The sequence below is a fragment of the Rhipicephalus microplus genome, chromosome 5 (genome assembly GCF_043290135.1).
Source record: "Rhipicephalus microplus isolate Deutch F79 chromosome 5, USDA_Rmic, whole genome shotgun sequence".
NCBI lineage: Eukaryota > Metazoa > Arthropoda > Arachnida > Ixodida > Ixodidae > Rhipicephalus > Rhipicephalus microplus.
Window position 1 is genome coordinate 63,303,621 of NC_134704.1, and position 18,679 is coordinate 63,322,299.

The 18,679-nt window shown below is 47.7% G+C and overlaps 1 protein-coding gene and 1 pseudogene across 1 annotated transcript in view; both read right to left on the reverse strand.

Annotated features, from left to right (window-relative positions):
- The window catches only part of LOC142817171 (uncharacterized), a 13,232-nt pseudogene extending 4,302 nt beyond the window's left edge, over nucleotides 1–8,930 (reverse strand).
- Nucleotides 1–18,679, reverse strand: part of Sobp (Sine oculis-binding protein) — a 140,850-nt gene that overhangs the window by 71,470 nt on the left and 50,701 nt on the right. The window contains exon 2 of the mRNA XM_037425386.2: nucleotides 9,417–9,726. Coding sequence (XP_037281283.2) covers nucleotides 9,417–9,726 — 310 coding nt within the window. The remainder of the gene's footprint in view (nucleotides 1–9,416; nucleotides 9,727–18,679) is intronic.

Sequence of the window (18,679 nt, forward strand, 5' to 3'; positions counted from 1 at the left end):
TGTGTATGCGTGCATGTGTGTGTGTGTGTGTGTGTGTGTGTGTGTGTGTGTGTGTGTGTGTGTGTGTGTGTGTGTGTGTGTGTGTGTGTGTGTGTTGACCAATATTCCAAATCTACCTCACTAGCTCATATCGACCATCGTGATGCTCTATTGACGTTATATCAACCGCTTACCGGTTAACATTTCCACCCACCTTGAAATCCAAGATGCTGCAAATACGCACGCCTACCTGGGGTCTCGTTGGTGAATAATATAGTCTTACAATATGTTGTGTACTCAAGGCATCGCAGTTACGAAGCGAACTCCTATGCAGAGAAGTCACAACGACGTACTCTGAGGCTTTCAGCCTCAGTGATCACGTGGAGTGACTGGGGAGGCATTTGGTTTCGCTGTCCGTATGCTCTATACTACTTCTTTTTAACCCGAATCATCCACACAGTGATAACCTCGTTAACACGTAGAACAGTTTCATGACATCGCCTTAAGAAAAGCGCGGCTCCATTATATCAAATGTGTACCGCTACACCACTTGTACTAAACTCCTGAAGCGTGCGGCTACGTTTCCTAGTACATCGTCACGACACGCCCACTCTCCCAGACGGCACTCCGCGGGTCATCGATCACCGGACAGCACCGTGACCAGCCTGCTCTCTCTCTTTGATTGAATTCTGTCGTTGTAACTGTGCCGGGAAAATTACGGAACGAGCCCCTTTCAGAGAATTTACTTACATTCGCGAGTGGCAGCTTGCGTGCACCGAGCGAAACAAAAATAAAAAAAATAAAATAAAATTCCACGCGAACGTTCGAAGGGAGACTTTCATCCCTAGAGGCAAAAGAACGCAGTGGAACACAAATCGCACAGAAATGTGCAAGAGCGGCGGTTGGAGGGGTGACGGAAACGTTTCGGCGGTATTCCGAAGTGCGAGTGTGTTGCGGACCGGTGCCGCTACGTCACGCTGCGCGCGGCTGGGGTGAGTGGGCGTTGCATCGCGTTTAGCGTTTAATCAATGAGCAGTCCTGCACGACGCGCTTATTCTCTGCTCCCCCCCCCCCCCCCCACCCTCTTGGCGGTGATTAACTATATGCGCTCCTTTGTGGGCAGAGGCACGGTGCGCGTAGCGAACGGCCACGCGGAGGTTTCCAACCCTATTCACTCAATGCTATCTCTCTCTCTCCCAATACGCAGCTGCTCACACCCTGAAGAGAAGGTGTGCGTAGTGGAGCTGGCATGGTTCACTTTCCTTTCTTTCTTTCTTTCTTTCTTTCTTTCTTTCTTTCTTTCTTTCTTTCTTTCTTTCTTTCTAATCTTTCTTTCTCTCTCGCTCTCTCTCTTTCTTTCTTTCCTTCATTCTTTCTTTTTTCTTTCTTTATTTCCTTCTTGCTTTCTTTTTCTTTATTTACTTACTTATTTGTTTGTTTGTTTGTCTGTTCGTTTATTTCTGGTCAGCGCTGAACTTACCACCAAGCAATAGAAACCGAACACTCGGGCAAAGATGTGGGCGCACATTGAATGACTCCTCCCTGTGCACCCCTTACCCCACATTCCTTCCTTCTTCCTACTTTTGTCCATGTGCAGTTTTGCGTTTAACACCACGTGGCCCAATTCGGGGTACACTCGAGCTGGTGAAAATGAGGTTGCTGGCAGGTGTTTCCGGAAAAGCTTACCGATCACTAACGCATATATCGAAACGAAAGTTCGGTGCTGTAAATGTACTTCTGATAAAAACGCGATTGATTGATTGATTGATTGATTGGTTGGTTGGTTGATATGTGGGGTTTAACGTCCCAAAACCACCATATGATTGTGAGAGACGCCGTAGTGGAGGGCTCCGGAAATTTCGACCACCTCGAGTTCTTGATTGATTGATTGATTGATTGAATGATTGATTGATTGATATGTGGTGTTTAACGTCCTCAAACCACCATATGATTGTGAGAGACGCCGTAGTGGAGGGCTCCGGAAATTTCGACCACCTCGAGTTCTTGATTGATTGATTGATTGATTGATTGATTGGTATGTGGTGTTTAACGTCCCAAAACCACCATATGATTGTGAGAGACGCCGTAGTGGAGGGCTCCGGAAATTTCGACCACCTGGGGTTCTTCAACGTGCACTCAAATCTGATAACAACGCGTGACGATTGGGATATGAGTTGCCGTTGCGAAGTCATCACTGCTGACTTCACGCTCCCGGTGTACCGAAATTTCTGAATAACGTGTTTTTGTTCGAGGGTCTCTCAGATTTGTTATTGTTTACTTCGAACACTGTCAATCAACTTCGAGTTCATTGCATAGAGCATTAATTGGTGGCCGGTAGAGCCGCTGCAACTTCAATCACCCAATCGGTTAAGTGAGATGCTAAAAAAAGGTGTTTAGCTGTATAACACTGAGATATAATGGTGTATTTTGGGAGCGTTTCTGCTGCACAACTATAATCGTCGTCTTACTTGCTAACGTTTTTTTTTTCTTGAAAACCCGGCGCTGGCCACATTCATATCGAGAATGCCATGTCACACTGATAACGTGGGCGCCGTTCGCAACCGCGATCTACCGAAACCATGGTGATAACGCGAGCAAAGTTCTCGGAGAAGATGGCGATTATTGTTGTGCAGTAGAAACACTCCACAAATACTCGATTTTCTTAGAGTGTAGCGAAGCACGTCTCCAGAGCAAATGAGCAGCATTCACGCACACACGCATGCACACGCACGCATGCACGCACGCACGCACACACATGTAGACACACACACACACACACACACACACACACACACACACACACACACACACACATATATTCTCACTCTCTCTCATACTGGGAAATAACGCTGCTAACGCCACAGAGGGCACAGATTAGAAAAGCGATGGTAGACGTCGCCGAAAGGTATACCTGCAACGCACACCATGACGTCACAGATTTTGATGACGTATGCAATGGCATGTATAAAGTTAACATCACATGGTTCGACAGTTTCTGTGATCTATACTGTAAAAGAGTGAAGATTTTAATATGTCGTATTACGAAAACGTTTAGCTGAGCCACAATGCCTTCAATGCTGGAAGACACATCTCGAATCTCGTGACATCTCGCGAATCTCACGCACGAGATATGCAGGCTCCAAAATTAAAAAAAAAAAGATTAAAGTAAGACTATCGGTTTGTTCTACTAATCGGTCAGTTATTACTCAACGTAAATGGAGTCACGAAGGCGTAATACATCTTCGGAACCTAATTTAAAGTAATAGTGACACGATTTTTGCGGCACCGCGAAAGGGAAATTTCTTTTTTCGTTTCCTTGGTATTTAGTGTCAACGCTTTCCCCACACCGAAGTCGGAGAATACGGTTGAAATGTTTTACTTTGGTTTTAATGTTTGAAACATATGTATCATGCGACAACCTCTCTGTAATGACCAAAAGCACGGGGTTGACAGTATAAAATAAATAATGAAGTAAATAAATAGTCTTTTCGTCACTGAGCCCCTTCAAACCAGCGCCACCGCAATGCACATTATCCCGAAGAGTTAACACAGTTCCACTGAGTCTGCGAACTCTACCAACACCTTCTTCGAGAGGGTGTTGACTCTACGCCCTGTATGCAGCTGTAATCACAGAAATCAGTGACGTAGTCGCTGGACGAAAATTCACTCGCCGTTGTTTACGTGCACCACGAGCAGGTGAGAGATCTCCCGCTAGTAAGTCACCACTTTCTGTCTCTGCGTGACGTCACACCATGCGTACACATGACTGAGAAGTCGTCCCCTCGACATCGAACCTGAAAGTGTTTCCTTTAAATGTGGTGGTATTAAACGTATAATCGATGCGTTCCCAGGCACCATAATACTTTCTTTACGGATTTCAACGCCGGTGTTTTTATTTAGAGCACCAATCCGAAAATATTTCAAGTTGTCAGTACTCATTCAAGTATGAATGTTCCACGCGATGAAGGAACGAACGAATCAAGGTACGCCCTTCGCAACTCCTTCCACAGGCAGGCGGGTTCTTAATTACTGCTTTCCTTACAGCATTGGCGGTGACCGTCCAAGCAGAGTGGCAGTCTCCGTCGCCGACTTGATAGAGAAAAAAAATGTACGCGAGACGGGACGCGCAGCTTTGTCGCTTCGTGCAATTTGGCCGCCGGCCTTCCATCCGATATACCGCGACCTCTGTTGTGGGATGCGTCGCTTCTTCTTCGCTCTCGGCGTACGACGACGCGGAAAACTTACACAACACCGAACCACGCCGAGAAAAGAACCCCGGGGTGGCCGAAAAACACCGCGAGTTTTCCTCGCACACACCCGACACCACCGTGGGCGTGTCTCACCGCACCGTCGTCGAAGGGCGTCACTCCGCAATTCACCCCCGCGAGCCTCTCAACAGGGCACACCGCAGTTCCCTTTCGCAGGGCTACACGTATACTATACAGTCTTGGTTATGTGTTCTCACTTGTTTTCAGTTTCTTTTTTGTTTTGTCTTTCTTGTTTCGGCGTATCTGCTCGCCGCCGTCGGTATACTTCGTGGTCAGGTTCCTCGTTAATTCGGCCCCTTCGCGTTTTATATTGTTTCGCTTCGGCCGACCGATCTCTCGCCGGTGCGATGGTGGCGTTGGACACGTACCGCTCAGACACGCCGGGCGATGTCCCGACGAACCCCTCCCAGCCCGTCTCCTACCCCGCCCCCTTTCAAAGATAGGGACTCCAAAGCAGGCGCTTCTTTCCTATCTACACTCTTTTGTTCCTCGTTAGCTTCTGCTGCTTTATTTCTTGTCGCTTCGTTCGCTCGTGTATGAGGGGCGTTGTTTTGGGGGATAATCTGGCGAGAAAAGAGAAACGCGAAGAAAAAAAAGAGATAGTAAGGATAAAAAAATAAAAGAAAATTAAAATGAGAACGAGGTGGGTGTAGATTCTCACGAGTGCATAGAGGCGCCCAAGCGAGCGCGTATGAGCAGCCATTATTCTTCACTCCCGATTATACGTTACGGGCTGCGCGGATATCTCGGCCTCCGAGAAGAGAGGAGATGAGCGGAACGCTACGGCGAGTAACGGCTAGGTTTCGGCCGGCAGCTGCCCAGATTGAGCTACACGGTTTGACGAACCCGGCTGCCGTATAGTGTATACGTGCTCTAAATATCTCACGAAATGTAAGAGTGCGCAACTTGTACACATGTATGAAGCGCACGCGGCTACCCTGCATTCGTAGCGGACTGTTTCCATAGAGAACTCTTACATGGACCTGTGGCCGTGCTTCTATGCAGATACGTTGAACTCGCTAAAAGTACGACCACTTGCGATTAAGCGTGGCGCCATTTCTCTTACTCCTCATCAACGTCATCAACGCCATCATGATCATCCTTCCACCCGCTCTGCGTTTGCTCTTTCAGAGCAGGGGTACTCAACCAAGTTCAGCGCTGTCAGTATCCCAATTTTTCTCACAAGTCCCCACTTCCTGCACTCCAGAACGTGTCCTATTAGTGTTGATTTCTATAGGCACAAGAGGGGACAAAACACTAAAATATACGACGTGGACACAGCACTCAGTTCTCGGTTAACATTTGCAAGCGGAGGCATCTCAGGCGATTGCAAAGACCACCAACGAAGATAAAGGTATCGTGAAATTTGGGCCATTTTGCAAGTATTCACATCACATATTCTCACACACGGTCAGGAAAAACTTCACTCCCGATCCTGATCGAAACAAAGCAATCTTGATGGTCAGCAATCCATTGGAGGTGGCCAACGAACAAAACAAATACAATGAAGGTTAAAATAAATATAGATAGAAAGAGAAGGTTTTTGGCACGACCTTTATCTTCGCAATTACGAACTGAGAGCCGAAATTCGGCCGCTGCGGCGACGCGTGATGGCGTGGCATGGCGACCGTTGTCTTCTGGGATTGGAGCGCGGAAAAAATGCTTTTTCTGAGCACCACTTGCAATGCACAACACCTAAATGAAGCGTTCTTCAGCGCGTTCTCCGCCAAACCGAGCTTGCACTGCAAGTGTAATGGGTCAGCTGGGCGAGTTAGCGCGATAGCATAGTTATTGAACAGTGAATAAGACGGTAACTGAAGATTCGTCGACGATTATAATACTACTTAAAGAGAATTACGAGCATAGCTTCGGGTCAGGACCACACCTACTGTGTTAGAAGTAAACGGCTACCACAGCTGCAGCAATGTATAACCTTCGTTCAAGGTTTACAAACACAACCCCTTGTTGACTTCCGCTTTTGTTTACCGATGTGCTTTAATAGCATTGGGGGATCACAAGAGCTTTAGATAATAACCTGCTGATTTTCTACGGTTTCCCTCCGTTCTTTGGCAAAATATACTTTTAAAAATGTTCTTTCGAGCTACAAAAAATTATAAAACATTCCCTGGCCCGTAGTCCCTGTTTGCTGGAGTGGAAGACCCTAAGAATAAGACATACGAGACTCTACCAAATAAAACCTCGACTACAACTTCAACCTCCATCCGTACTTCGTCAACGTGAAGCTTAGCTTCTTTGTCGCTTTTGGTGTCTTCAGAAAAGCATATACAACCCTCATTGGATTGACCAACAATGCGGAATGCGACGTCTGCGGCACCGAAGAAGACATCGACCATCTGCTATGCCATTGCCTTAGAATTTGCCTCTGAAAGACAGAAGCTTTCTGACGCATTGCGACGATTGGACGATCGGCCACTCTCTATGCAGATGCTACTGGAGCACCGTCCTCTTCTTTTGTCGGCTCAAAAGGCAGTCAGAGCCATCTTGAGCGTTTTGAGGACTACAGGCCTATGTGAACACTTTTAACTTTTGTGTAGTGCCACCGCTACATACGCGTCAGCCTATTGACAATCCTTTTTTGTCTATTTCTCTTCTCTTTCCTTTCTCTCTCTTATACTCCCCCTTCCCGTTCCCCCAGCGTAAGGTAGCTCTCATCTCTATACTCCCCCTTCCCATTCCCCCAGCGTGGGATAGCAAACCGGGCATGTGCCTACTGCTGGTTAACCTCCCTGCCTTCTCTCTTGTTGTTCTTGTTTTCCCTTGTACTTTACGCACGTCTCTTTTATGTGAAACACGAAAGAGATAGTTCCTTACGCTTGAAAAGAAATTGAAACGTGCTTTCAGTTTCGACGTTAGGTACTGGTAATGAGGTGACCGGCAGGTTTTTTTGTTTTTTTTTTGGGGGGGGGGGGTACAGCGCTTGTGATTTTGAAACCGTCTATTGCCACAGAAACTGGCAGCGCTCGAACATACCACTCTGCGCATTCAAGGCGTTGTGAATTAAGCAAGATTCCCACAGCTACGTCACGACAAGCAAAGCCAGCCGCAGTGCAGCTGGCAGCCCTGCATGCATGCGTATACGAGCTCCAACCGTGGGGCCAGCGCACGTGACGGCATAAAGCGTGGTCTGAGGCCAGTGGCTCGTGATATTGACTGCGCGTTCGTCCTCTTTCATCCTCATTCTCTTTATCGGGGACTTTTACGTCGAATAACAACGGTGACGACGCTCAAAGCAGGAAAAGAGATGTGCTCTAATAACGAAACAGCGTCAAGGTGCGCTATCGTGTTGGTCTAACCCCTGTATTCACAAACGCTACTCGACTTTCAGCATTCACTTAGAGTTGAGCACTGCGCCGCCGCTCAGCTGAAAATGGCGCTGCGCTACTCAAGAATCGCAGCAGATTATCGCTGATGTGCAGTGACTTGTCGTGAGACGGCGCTCCCATCGGCTTTCTCAAGTGAAGGTGGAGCGTTGAGTGAAGGGACGTTCTAGAATACGAGGGTAAGTGTTCTGTAGTTGTCTTGTTTTCTTGTCACGATATCATCGCGCTGTTATTTAATATCCTTGAGGCGAACATCTGCTCATACGGACAAAATTTATTTTTCTTTTTTTTTTCAGTTCTATGGACAAGTCGTCGAGACAGAGTGAGTTACATAGCGAATAGAATATTGAACCTTCTTTATAATCACTGTAGCTCTCCTAAACATTCGTGTGCTGCGCACGAATGCATCCTAGCACTTTGGTTAAAACACTATACGATGCTGGACGGCTCGATCGACGTGCCGTATTCTAAGATAAACGTCAAGAGTAATATTTTTTATCTCAGCGAGTACAAACAAAGAACTAATCGAATATGTATCATGAGCTTATGATTTTATTATTTTGACGTAAGTGTAACTTTCAATGTAATTACCTTTTTATGTTACTAACTTATAGTGTTATGCCTGCGGAATAATTGAATATTATATTGCGTGTTCATTCTACTTAACCGATAAAATCAGCCCACCCCCCAAACAAAAACAAAAACAAGAAACTTCACTTTCTTTCATGGAATGTAACATATAATGTGCCTCTAAATCATCTGGTGCAAATTTACCGATATTCGGAGAGTCGATCATAATTACCGCCCAGAGATGTGCTACCGACTTTTAAACTTTCGTTGGATTTAATCGTGTTTGTCATATGCCCTGACATAGAACGGTAGGTTACATTACATCATATAGCTATGCGGCATCCTATAAAGGGACTGCCTGGATATTTCACTGTGCTGAGCTTAGTTTTGATGAGTGAACGAACAAGATTGCTCGTCCTCCTCCCCTTCTTAAAGAAGGGTTCCGGACACCACACCGAGATAATTTTTAAAAAGCTGGTTCACCCTCTTCGGCTCTTTTCGGAACACCACTCTTGCTGGGAGTCCGTGCTCCGCCTTCACTGTCGCCATTGCGCATTGTCACTGAGTACCGCCCGATAAACACAATTACAAAAAAAACGAAACATTTCGGCTCAGGGGCCATGTTCACAATGGGTCATGTTCATGGCCATGTTCCCAGCCATGCTCACAGGAACCATATTCACATTGTCGGCATGGCTGCTGGGAACAATACGGGAGCCATATTCACATTCACGGGAATCAAGGCGAGTTCACAAACGTTCATGGGAGCCATGTTCACAGTGTGAACATGGCTTCCATGAACATTGCTTCCGCGACCTATATATACGAGAGGCATGTTCACATTGCGAACAAGGCGTACATAGGAGAGCCGAAACGTTAATACATTTGTTTTTTTTTTTTATTATCGTTGGTCGGTGTCTCCAAACTCCTTTTAATGTGCTCCATCCCGGCCAGACGGGCTTCCGTCATACTGTCGACCTCGCCTGCTTGTGTCATCCATTTTTGATTACGGTTGTGGTGTTCGCCATAGCACACCTGATAACCAATCTGTCGTTAGTGGTCATGTGGCCACTAGTGCTTACATCTTAACTCTCAAATCACTCTCTGCCCATTCGCGATGTAACCACTAGCCCGTAAGCTCGGGCAATAAACGCTTTTGCTTTCTCCGCTATATAGAACCCTGGCCTGTCTGCCCCTGGACGTACGAGACATTACAATGGTCACGCGGGGTATATATGTGCTTCGAAAGCGCACTGACCGTCGTCCCTGGGGCTGGTGCCGGGCTCTCCGAGCTGCGGCGCCGCGATGACCAGGGCCTCGTCGCTGGACGCCGCCGAGGAGGCGACGGCCGTGCCGAGCCTCTGGTGGTGCAGGGGCGTGAGGCGCGCCGACCGGCGCTGCTTGTGGTGGCGAGGCCGCTGCTCGCCCGCCGAGTCCTGGCCGCTGCAGTCCTCCGAGCTGGAGGCCGCGAAGTGGCCCAGGTTCAGGCCCTGAGTGTCGCGCCGGTCGACCACCTTCTCGTAGCCGTACCAGCCCAGAAGCTCGTTCATCGTCGTCTCCGCGTAGTCCTGCACCATCAGAGCGCGTCAGTCAAGGTCACCAGCATCTCTCTCATCGTCGTCATCGTATCACAACCGTTGAGCGAGACATCAATCCAACTCCTTCACGTTGCCACGGTACATGCGTCATTCACTTGAGCGAAAAGTCACGAAAAATCTCTCGATATCGGGGAACGGTGTTCTGGCCAAACCTGCTGTCCGGTCCCTTCCAAAAGCAATAGGGGCATCACAGCAAAAAAATGCAAAAGGCGAATTTAGATCGCGATCACCATATATTTAATGAAATTTAATTTTCGTCATAATAATTGCCGTAATTTTACCCGTTGCCATGAAGGGAGGTAAAAAAAAAACTGTGGTTTCGCCTTGTTTTTTATAAGTTGCGCATATACGGGAAAGTAGGCTATCTTAATGCGCAGTTAAAACGTTCAAACTGCCAACATCCTCGCAAGGCAGAAGTTCAGGGGAAGACACAACACAAATAAGAACTTATAATATATATGCTGGACAAGTCAAATTAGTTATAGAGACTCTTGCAGGGATGTCAAGGCACATGACTATATTTGGGGAGATTTATTTATTTATTTATTTATTTATTTATTTATTTATTTATTTATAATACCCTCAGGGCCAAATGGCATTACAGAGGGGAGTGAATTACATTGAATAACACATGGTACATGGTGGGGAGGGAAAAATACAGCGTTAGTACGAATATAAGCAAAAGTCAGCGTACAAACAAAAATACATTAAATAGGTCCTGCGTATACAATGTTAGCAACGGTATCACGAAAAAGATGGTTGTCATTAATAGCAACAATTTCAGGGGGAAGATTACTGCGGTCTCCGAGTATAATCGGTGACTATCTATTCCTATTTGCGCTCGAGTTGCAATAATAACTAGCTTTTCTTAAGTTAATTGCATGGACGGCCAGGACTTCACAGTGTTGATAATGTGTGAGCGAATACAGCATAGTATATTCGTTGTTCTACGTGGCAGGCTTCAGACAAGGCATATAATTCTGGTTTCGCTTCGCGCCTCATGGTAAAAAAAGCAATGTCATGCGGTCACCTCTCGGCCGATCTCATCGGTCCGGCTCTTCTCCTCCCCTTTCCACCGTTCTTGTATGCAACAATTCCCTTTCTTTAACGCAAACATTGTGTCCTTGTCGAGGCCTATGGTGTGCGCACGAAAATTTTGCTCGAATAATAAATGTATTATCAACCATTTTTCGCTAGAATCATATGAGCATTAATCGGTGTTGAAAGTATACTGTAGACCCTCGTGGTTTTCGTACACCGCACAGTCCACTCTGCGGAACCTATAGCGAGACTTCTTGCAGTTGATGCATTCGCACCAATGAATTGTCCAATTATTTCACCACCAGTAATCGCACCTTCTGCTGACCCGAAGGTCGCGGGATCGAATGCCAGCAGCGGCGGCTGAATTTTCGATGGATGGGCAAACGCTTTAGACACGTGTGCTCAGATGGGGGTCCACGTTCAAGAACGCCAGATGGTCGAAATTTTCGAAGCCCTCCACTACGGCGCCTTTTATAATCATATGGTGGGTTTGGAACGTTAGACCTCGCATATCAATCAATCAATCAACATCTTCTGCTTCGTTTTCACACCGAGTAAAGAATGAAGATGCCTTGTGCCTCAGAATAAATGAACCCCGTCATTTACACACTTGTCAAGAGGTTGTTCTCGACCGCTTAGCGTCTCTATTCGGGTATCGTAGCCTCCGTGATTAGTTCCGGTACGCGCAGCCACAGTCAGTTGCGGAGGCCACTGTTACAATAAGGAAATCTACACGAAGTACTCGCGGACTTGCACATTTTTGCTGACCTAACTTCTTGAATAGCTTCCACAGCATTGCTCCTGATGTAAGAAACGCAGTATGAGAAGGAGTGCTAGTGAAAGCTATTCAAGCATATCTGTTTGAAAAGAGAGAGAGATAATAAAATGAGATAGAAATACCGGAAAAACAATTGTCATTTTCGAATGCAAGCGGACAGCCGAGCGCTTGTAGTTTAGTATTCGTTTTATTAACTAAATAATGAGCTCGATGACGTGTTTTTGCTGTAGGGGGATATTTAAGTAGCAGCTTTCTGCGTTGCAACAGGCAATGCTGCACAAAGGACTGCTCCGCCAACCAGCACATAAACCTATGTAGCCAACGGTGGTGCCAGTCAATGGTTTTCTCAAACCAAGGTTACCAACACCGTTAAGTACCGTCGCAGTGAAATAAGTTTGTATGAGACAAGCGGCACACAAACCCACGGTGCAAGAGTCCTCATGTGTATGCACTCACTCGTTTTGGAGCAAGAAGCCACTCTCTAAGTCCAAGCTAGCAATGAAGGTCTATGGTGCTAGCAGTTCTGCCGAGAATCAGTCTCAAGAAACGCGTGTAAAGACTACATGGGTTGCGATTTTGAAACAAGCTGGCGCGCACGTCTATGCGTACATCCTTCCACTCCCTCCGAACATCGGTATGGACTCTGCTCACATACGCAGTCGTTAAACGTCGGTCACTGACCTTCTCAGTCTTTCCCGCAGCGGTCATTGTAACGCGCCGCACAGATCAGCTACAGGTATACGCCCCTCGTACGCCACGCACGCTGTATAAGTCTCTGTACCGTCATTCGAGACATTTCCCAACAGCCACTTCGGGCCGGCTATGCCAAGAAGCCAAAATTCCTCGATCGCCCGTGACATCTGGTCTGCATGTCCACGAAGTCCAAGCGAACAAGAACAAACAGACAGAGGTCACAACCAGCTTGAAGCCAGCTATCGCGCCACCTCTAAAACACCGCGTGTCACGCCGACTGCTAGAAATTACCGAGTCGAAGACAACCTGACACGGGGACGAGGCGGCGTTGTTTTTCCGCATGGTCCACACGTACACGGTGCGAAGGAGAGATGGGCATTCAAGAACCATTCTTCTGCGCTTGTACTGGGGCGTGTATCTCTATGTCACCTTTATTCGGCTACAACCTGCCGCTCATTCCGCCTGCATGCTTGATATTGACACGCACGTGGGTGCTCAGAACGCATTCAGACGCCTTTTTTGGAATACGAGAAGGAAAAGGGCGCGCGGAAGACCGACCCAGCTCTTTTACTTCGCCTCGGACCACAATTAGCGTTGATGGGGGTCTCTCTCTCTCTCTCTCTCTCTCTCTCTCTCTCTCTCTCTCCGCTTTTCCCTGTTGTAGCGCAATTCCCGTTTTGTGGGCACACGCATGGCGCATAGGTGAGATGAATATGCAAACTATAATCAAAGAACAAGGCAAAAAAAGACAAGAAACGAAACGACGGAACGAGTTACACAGAGTAGATATGTATAGTATAGTGAAAACGAAAATGCCCACGAGAGAATGAGAGAGATGATAAAATCGGAGAAAGACAAGAGAGGTCAACTAGAACTGTAGCGTCTGGTTTGCTACCTTATACAAACGGGAAAGAGGAAGAAAGATGAAAAGAAAATCAGAGAGGAGATCAAGTGAGTAGTAAGGAATCGTACAAGGGGGAGGAGGGTGTCAAGCCAAAAAAAAAAAAGAAAGATATTTTAGGGGTGGCTGCTGCAGGAACAGATAAAAAGTCGTCGCGGAGTGTAGAGTTAGGCGGTGCCGCCCGCCAGCTCGCGACGGCGGGGCGCGACGGGTCTTTTCGGCGTCGTCGGTGCCTCCTCCCACAACCGGCGCGGAGGGCCAGCTAGGCCAGGCTCGACTCGGCTGGGCGAACAGAAATCCCTTAATTCTAGAGCAGCGGCAGCCGTCGTTCGTCAGGGCGTCGAGCTTTCGGGAGGAGGGGACGGACGGACGCGCCCGGTCCGACACTCTATAATTTGTCCCGCGCGTACACAACGCTCGCCGATCCCGACGGCCGTGCTGCCGTACGGTCGCCGTCAAGCGGGGCCCGGCCACGCCAGTTGAGGACGCCGACAACGAACGCCCTCCAAAGCTCGCTTTTGCCGATCGGCCAGCTCCGCGCTATGGCGAACCACGTTTTTTTGTTGTTGTTGTTGTTTATTCTAACTTTGGAGTTCCTTGACTTTCTTTTTGTTCGAAGACTGTCGTTGGTTGCACCTCCACCGAGGTGGAGCTTCCAGTACAGCTCGCCCACTGCAGCTCTCGCGATGGATGAGATGTTGGAGTTACTGTACATGATACCATTACGGAGCAGAGTAGCGCTTGCGCCTAGTTCTGGCAGGCAGCCAGAGCGACGTGGTGAAGTCACACTTAGTTTTTGCAGGTTACGTATGTACCACATCTCCGATAGGCATGTCTAGCGTGTCGAAGAGCGGCGGTAAACTTGACTGTCGATGGCTAATGTACTCCAAGTTTGCTGCCACTGCGGCATCGAGGAAAAAAAAAAAGTGGCCCGTGAGGCAGCTTTTCCACAGAAGCGTGGTCGCGGCGTTTGCAAGACAAGCGAAACTATATAACTCTGTAGGAGACGCCAAGTCGGAGCGACACACCTCGGTAGACAATGGCATCGGTGCGTCTCTGAGAGGCGCGCGGAATCGCTGCCACCGAGTCTCGCCCGAAACACGGAGACTGCAAGCGCAACGGCGCGAGAGCGGAACTGAGTGTGCTTTTCTTAAATGCAGCGGAAGTGCGCTTATATCGGTGCTGCCCAGAGTGAGTGTCGGGGTGACCGGTTTCCAAGCGTGGAAGAACGTTAATTACGACCAGAGTTGGTATACTAAACGGTGCTGAGCGTGTAATTACCATGGCAACGCCACTTCTAACGAGACTAAAAACAAAAAGTAAGAAGACCAACAGTTTTGACGTCAAACTTTTAAGCGAATGTTTCCGCCATCAATCAAGCTGTAATGTATTGTTTATCGTGTACCGTTGTTATACTCGCAACCACCGATGTTAATACGTGTGAAGCGCTAACGACTAGGAATGAAACAAGACACCAGGCGTTTAGGCACACACACGTGGTGCCAGTTCACTTTATAGGTAAGGGACCTTCTTCTGTATGTAGATGTCGTGTACAAGAACTGGTTCTGGTGGCGAAGCAGGTACGTTTCGATAGGGTTACAATTCTTCAGGAAATGCCAGGCACCGGCTACTGATACAGCGTAATGACGTTCGCTTCGCATATGCAAGAAAGTGACCGTTTTCGATAAACTCGGAAAAGACTTGGTCGTTTCGGTGACAAAAAATTGCGGCATATTCACGGGGTGAATGATGATGAATGGGCGAAGCTCCGGAGGGATTCATCGGTAAACTGTGAATCTTCCGTGTAATTCGCCCAGTCGATCATCATGTAAAGACGTGAGAAACGCTGTGTGTGTATATACACAAATCAACTTTTATTTGTTCTTAGACGATGGATGGCTTGCGATGTCCCTTGCCTCGCGCGCTCGCACATCGGGATTCTGTCTGCGAGCGCGCACTGCTGCCGCCTTGCGCTCTCTCCGCTGTGCAGCCTTATCCATCCGGCGACTCCAAGCGCGCGCCAACAGCGAACGGATTTTATTACAACGCTCCCCCTAGCGTACGTCGCCGCACTAAATCGAACGATTGCCTTCAACCAATGACACGCGCCATATGTGACATCATTCCTATTTTATAAGATCTCCCGTCTTTCATCAACTACAAGTACCGCTTTTTAGTTTATAACATCCTGCATCTTTTCATCATCAGCTACAAGTACCACCATCTAGTAAACACTACAAGAACTAAACGAGAGGTGGCTACATACAGGAGACGGTACCGCCATCTAGTGAACACTGCAAGAACTAAACTAGAGGTGGCTACATACAGGGGACGGTACCACCATCTAGTGAACACTGCAAGAACTAAACTAGAGGTGGCTACATACAGGCTACAGGGGACGCACAGCCCACGCCCTAAGGAGCTTCGCCCCTAAAAAAAAAAAAAGCTGCGTGCCGTCTCTCTCTCTCTCTCACCTTAGGATGTCTGCTAGCAGTCTGCGCAATCGCCCACACTCGAGCAGCTCGCACCCAGAACGACGCACTGCCACAGCAGTAGCAGATTCGCCCCTGGCCTTGTGCGAATCCGCAGCCGTCCTCTCTGTTGTAAATCATGCTACCTCTACATCCGCGCGAAGCGCGCAGCTCGTTTCAAGCGAAGGCTCTCCCAAAAGGGGCGGAAACCAACTCCTACCGACGTCCGGCGTTTGCCGGCGTGCGCTTTTGCAGGGCCCGAATTAACCTGACGCTTCCTTTCTTTCTTGTTTCTTTCCGTCTCTCTTTTTCTTCGTTTTCTTCTCTGTTTCTTTCTTTTTTTTTATTATGAGCATTCATAACCCTTTATGATTTTTCTCTTTGCCATTTGTTGGCAAGCGGCTTCCTTCTTCATTCCTTCTTTTCTCGCTCGATTTTCATTTCACATTTCGTGGCGTAAGCCTTCGTAAAGATCAGTAAGCTAACCCATGTGCAAGCTAACACCACTGCATCTAGATTGCAGAATAGGCTGGCTTCGACTTTGACTATGACACTTAAGACGCCTCAACAAACCCTTCCTCTCGAATGTAGAGGGATCCGATCCTGGCGCATTTCGATGAAGTCAGACGGTTTCTGGACGTAAACCACAAACAATTATTATAACCCCCTTCCTCTCCATCATCCTTCTCTCTCTCTCTGTCTATCTCTCTCGCTGACACACATCCTTCATTACTTAATTACTGCATCGACCTTTCGAATCAGATCATCTGAGAGAATGAATCGTCAAAAAGCGGTGCACAAGAATCGCAGTTTTTACGCACATAGGAATTTTCTTTGGCAAAGGACACATAGGAATTTTCTTTGGCTGCTGAAACCTGCAAGGTGGTGGATGAAGGTCTCCGCTTCGAATCCAGGCATCTTCCTTTTGAAATTCATATGGAGCTCCTTTGTATGTCAGTGCTACGAACTGATGGACGACGAGCTTTTTTTTTTCATTTCAAATGTAGCTTCGTGCAAGTTACCGTAGGTTGATCGATGATTGATATGAGGGGTTTAAAGTCTCAAAACCACCATATGTATATGAGAGACGCCATAGTGGAAGGGTCCGGAAATTTCGACCACCTGAGGTTCTTGACCTATTCTTTGCTCGGCTGCTGACGCCAAAGATGTGGGTTGGATCCTCGCCGTGGCGGTCCCATTTAAATGGAGGCAAAAGAACAAAAAACTATCTCTTTTAGAAAAAGTTTCTTTTGCCAATTCAATCGCACGAATAAGCGTGTTTTCGCGTAGTTAATATCCTTGTTTTTATAGGAATGTATTAATGTATTAACAGCGAAACAAGAACAATTGTCAAAAATTCAGAAAGAAAGAAAGAAAGAAAGAAAGAAAGAAAGAAAGAAAGAAAGAAAGAAAGAAAGAAAGAAAGAAAGAAAGAAAGAAAGAAAGAAAGAAAGAAAGACCAGCTAGTGTCCTGTTTCGGTGCCGAGAGGACATTTGGACACCGTACACCGACGTGAGCAAAGCCGGACACTCGAATCCTCCACACGGCCCACCCTTCTCACACCGATGCCACCCCCCCCCCTGCCCTCCCCGTCGACCACGTCACCTGACACGGAAGAGGAGGAGGGGAAAAGTAATCGCGTGCATGGCGCGACACCGAAGTAACCGAAGCGATCAGCCGCGCTGGGATCTCAGCCGTCAGCGCCCACGTGATCCCCCACGTCGACGTAAACGAAAGGAAGGTGCACAAGAGGGAGCCACATACGGAAAGGGGGAATGGGAGGGAAAGAGGCACCACATTCCCGCGGGCTAAGAGGTGTCGTGTGACGCGCTCACACGGTAGCGTTTCATAGTTCTTACTTCTCATCTCCCGCGGCAGCCTCTTCTATTCTCTCCCATTTCTGAACCCGTGGTTTGGAAGAGCAATTACTTGTAAGTGCGTTCAAATACAAATGCATACACCACCCCCACCCAGCCGGCTCGGAAGGCAGGCATCTCATCAGTACACACTAACTATTATAGCGCGTGGATATAACGCAGGAAGGGAATCTTGTGACGACCGACTCTCTATCTCTCTCTCTCTCTCAGACGCGACGTCACTCGAGATGTTGATCGCCCGAGCTACCCGAGCTTCTCTCGGTCTGAGCGCCTAACTTTCGCGGCTGGCGAAAGGAGGCTGTAAAAACAGTACGCGTCTGGAACTCAAGAATGTAAAGAGAAGCGACAGAATAAAAGTGTGAGAGTGAATTCGAGTGAGGCGGCGATAGGTTATCTCATACTAAATCGGTTTTGCCGGCGCACTTCCACAGAAGCGCCGACAGCCATGGCATTCGCGGAAAACCGCGGTTAGTTTCACTCCATGCCCCTGCGGGACCAGGGGTCTACACATCATTAAAAGTACCGTCTCGGAGTATGCTGTGTCCTCGCGATCACGGCATGCGAGTACGCGAGTGAAAAGGGGGGGCATATTTGGTTCCCGCGGCCACTTTGTTTGCTCGTACCGCCAGCAAAGAACGACTGATCCGGTGTCAGTAGGATCCATTGAGCAGTTTTTTGGGTTTTTCTTTCGCTCATTTTGGAGTGCGCGTCGGCGTACACCGAGATTTGTAATCGCGCGAGCACTGACCTGTGCTGTTTGAAGAAAACACGCAGGAAAGTTGGGGGCAACGAACGTGGGACGCTGGACCGAAAACTTTGGCGGAAGAGCGCTGTTTGCGGATACGTTATGTAGATCATTTCGATAGCCAGTGCCGTCGCATTTTAGGAACCGGAAAAATATTAAAAAAAGAGAAGAAAGATTAGACTTTCTTATCTATATAGATTGACTTATTCTCCAAATAGTAGCGTGAAATTGAGATTAGGGTCGTGGGAGGGGTACCATTGTCGACATGACTTTATTTACTGTTGATTCTTACTGTTCATTCCATGCCATTCGACACATTTACAAGAGGCACAGGGTACGGCGTTAAAGAACTTCCTGGCAAGAAAGTTGCAAGCATAGAGCTTGACGAGCAGCAGACAAGAACAGCAGTCAACAAA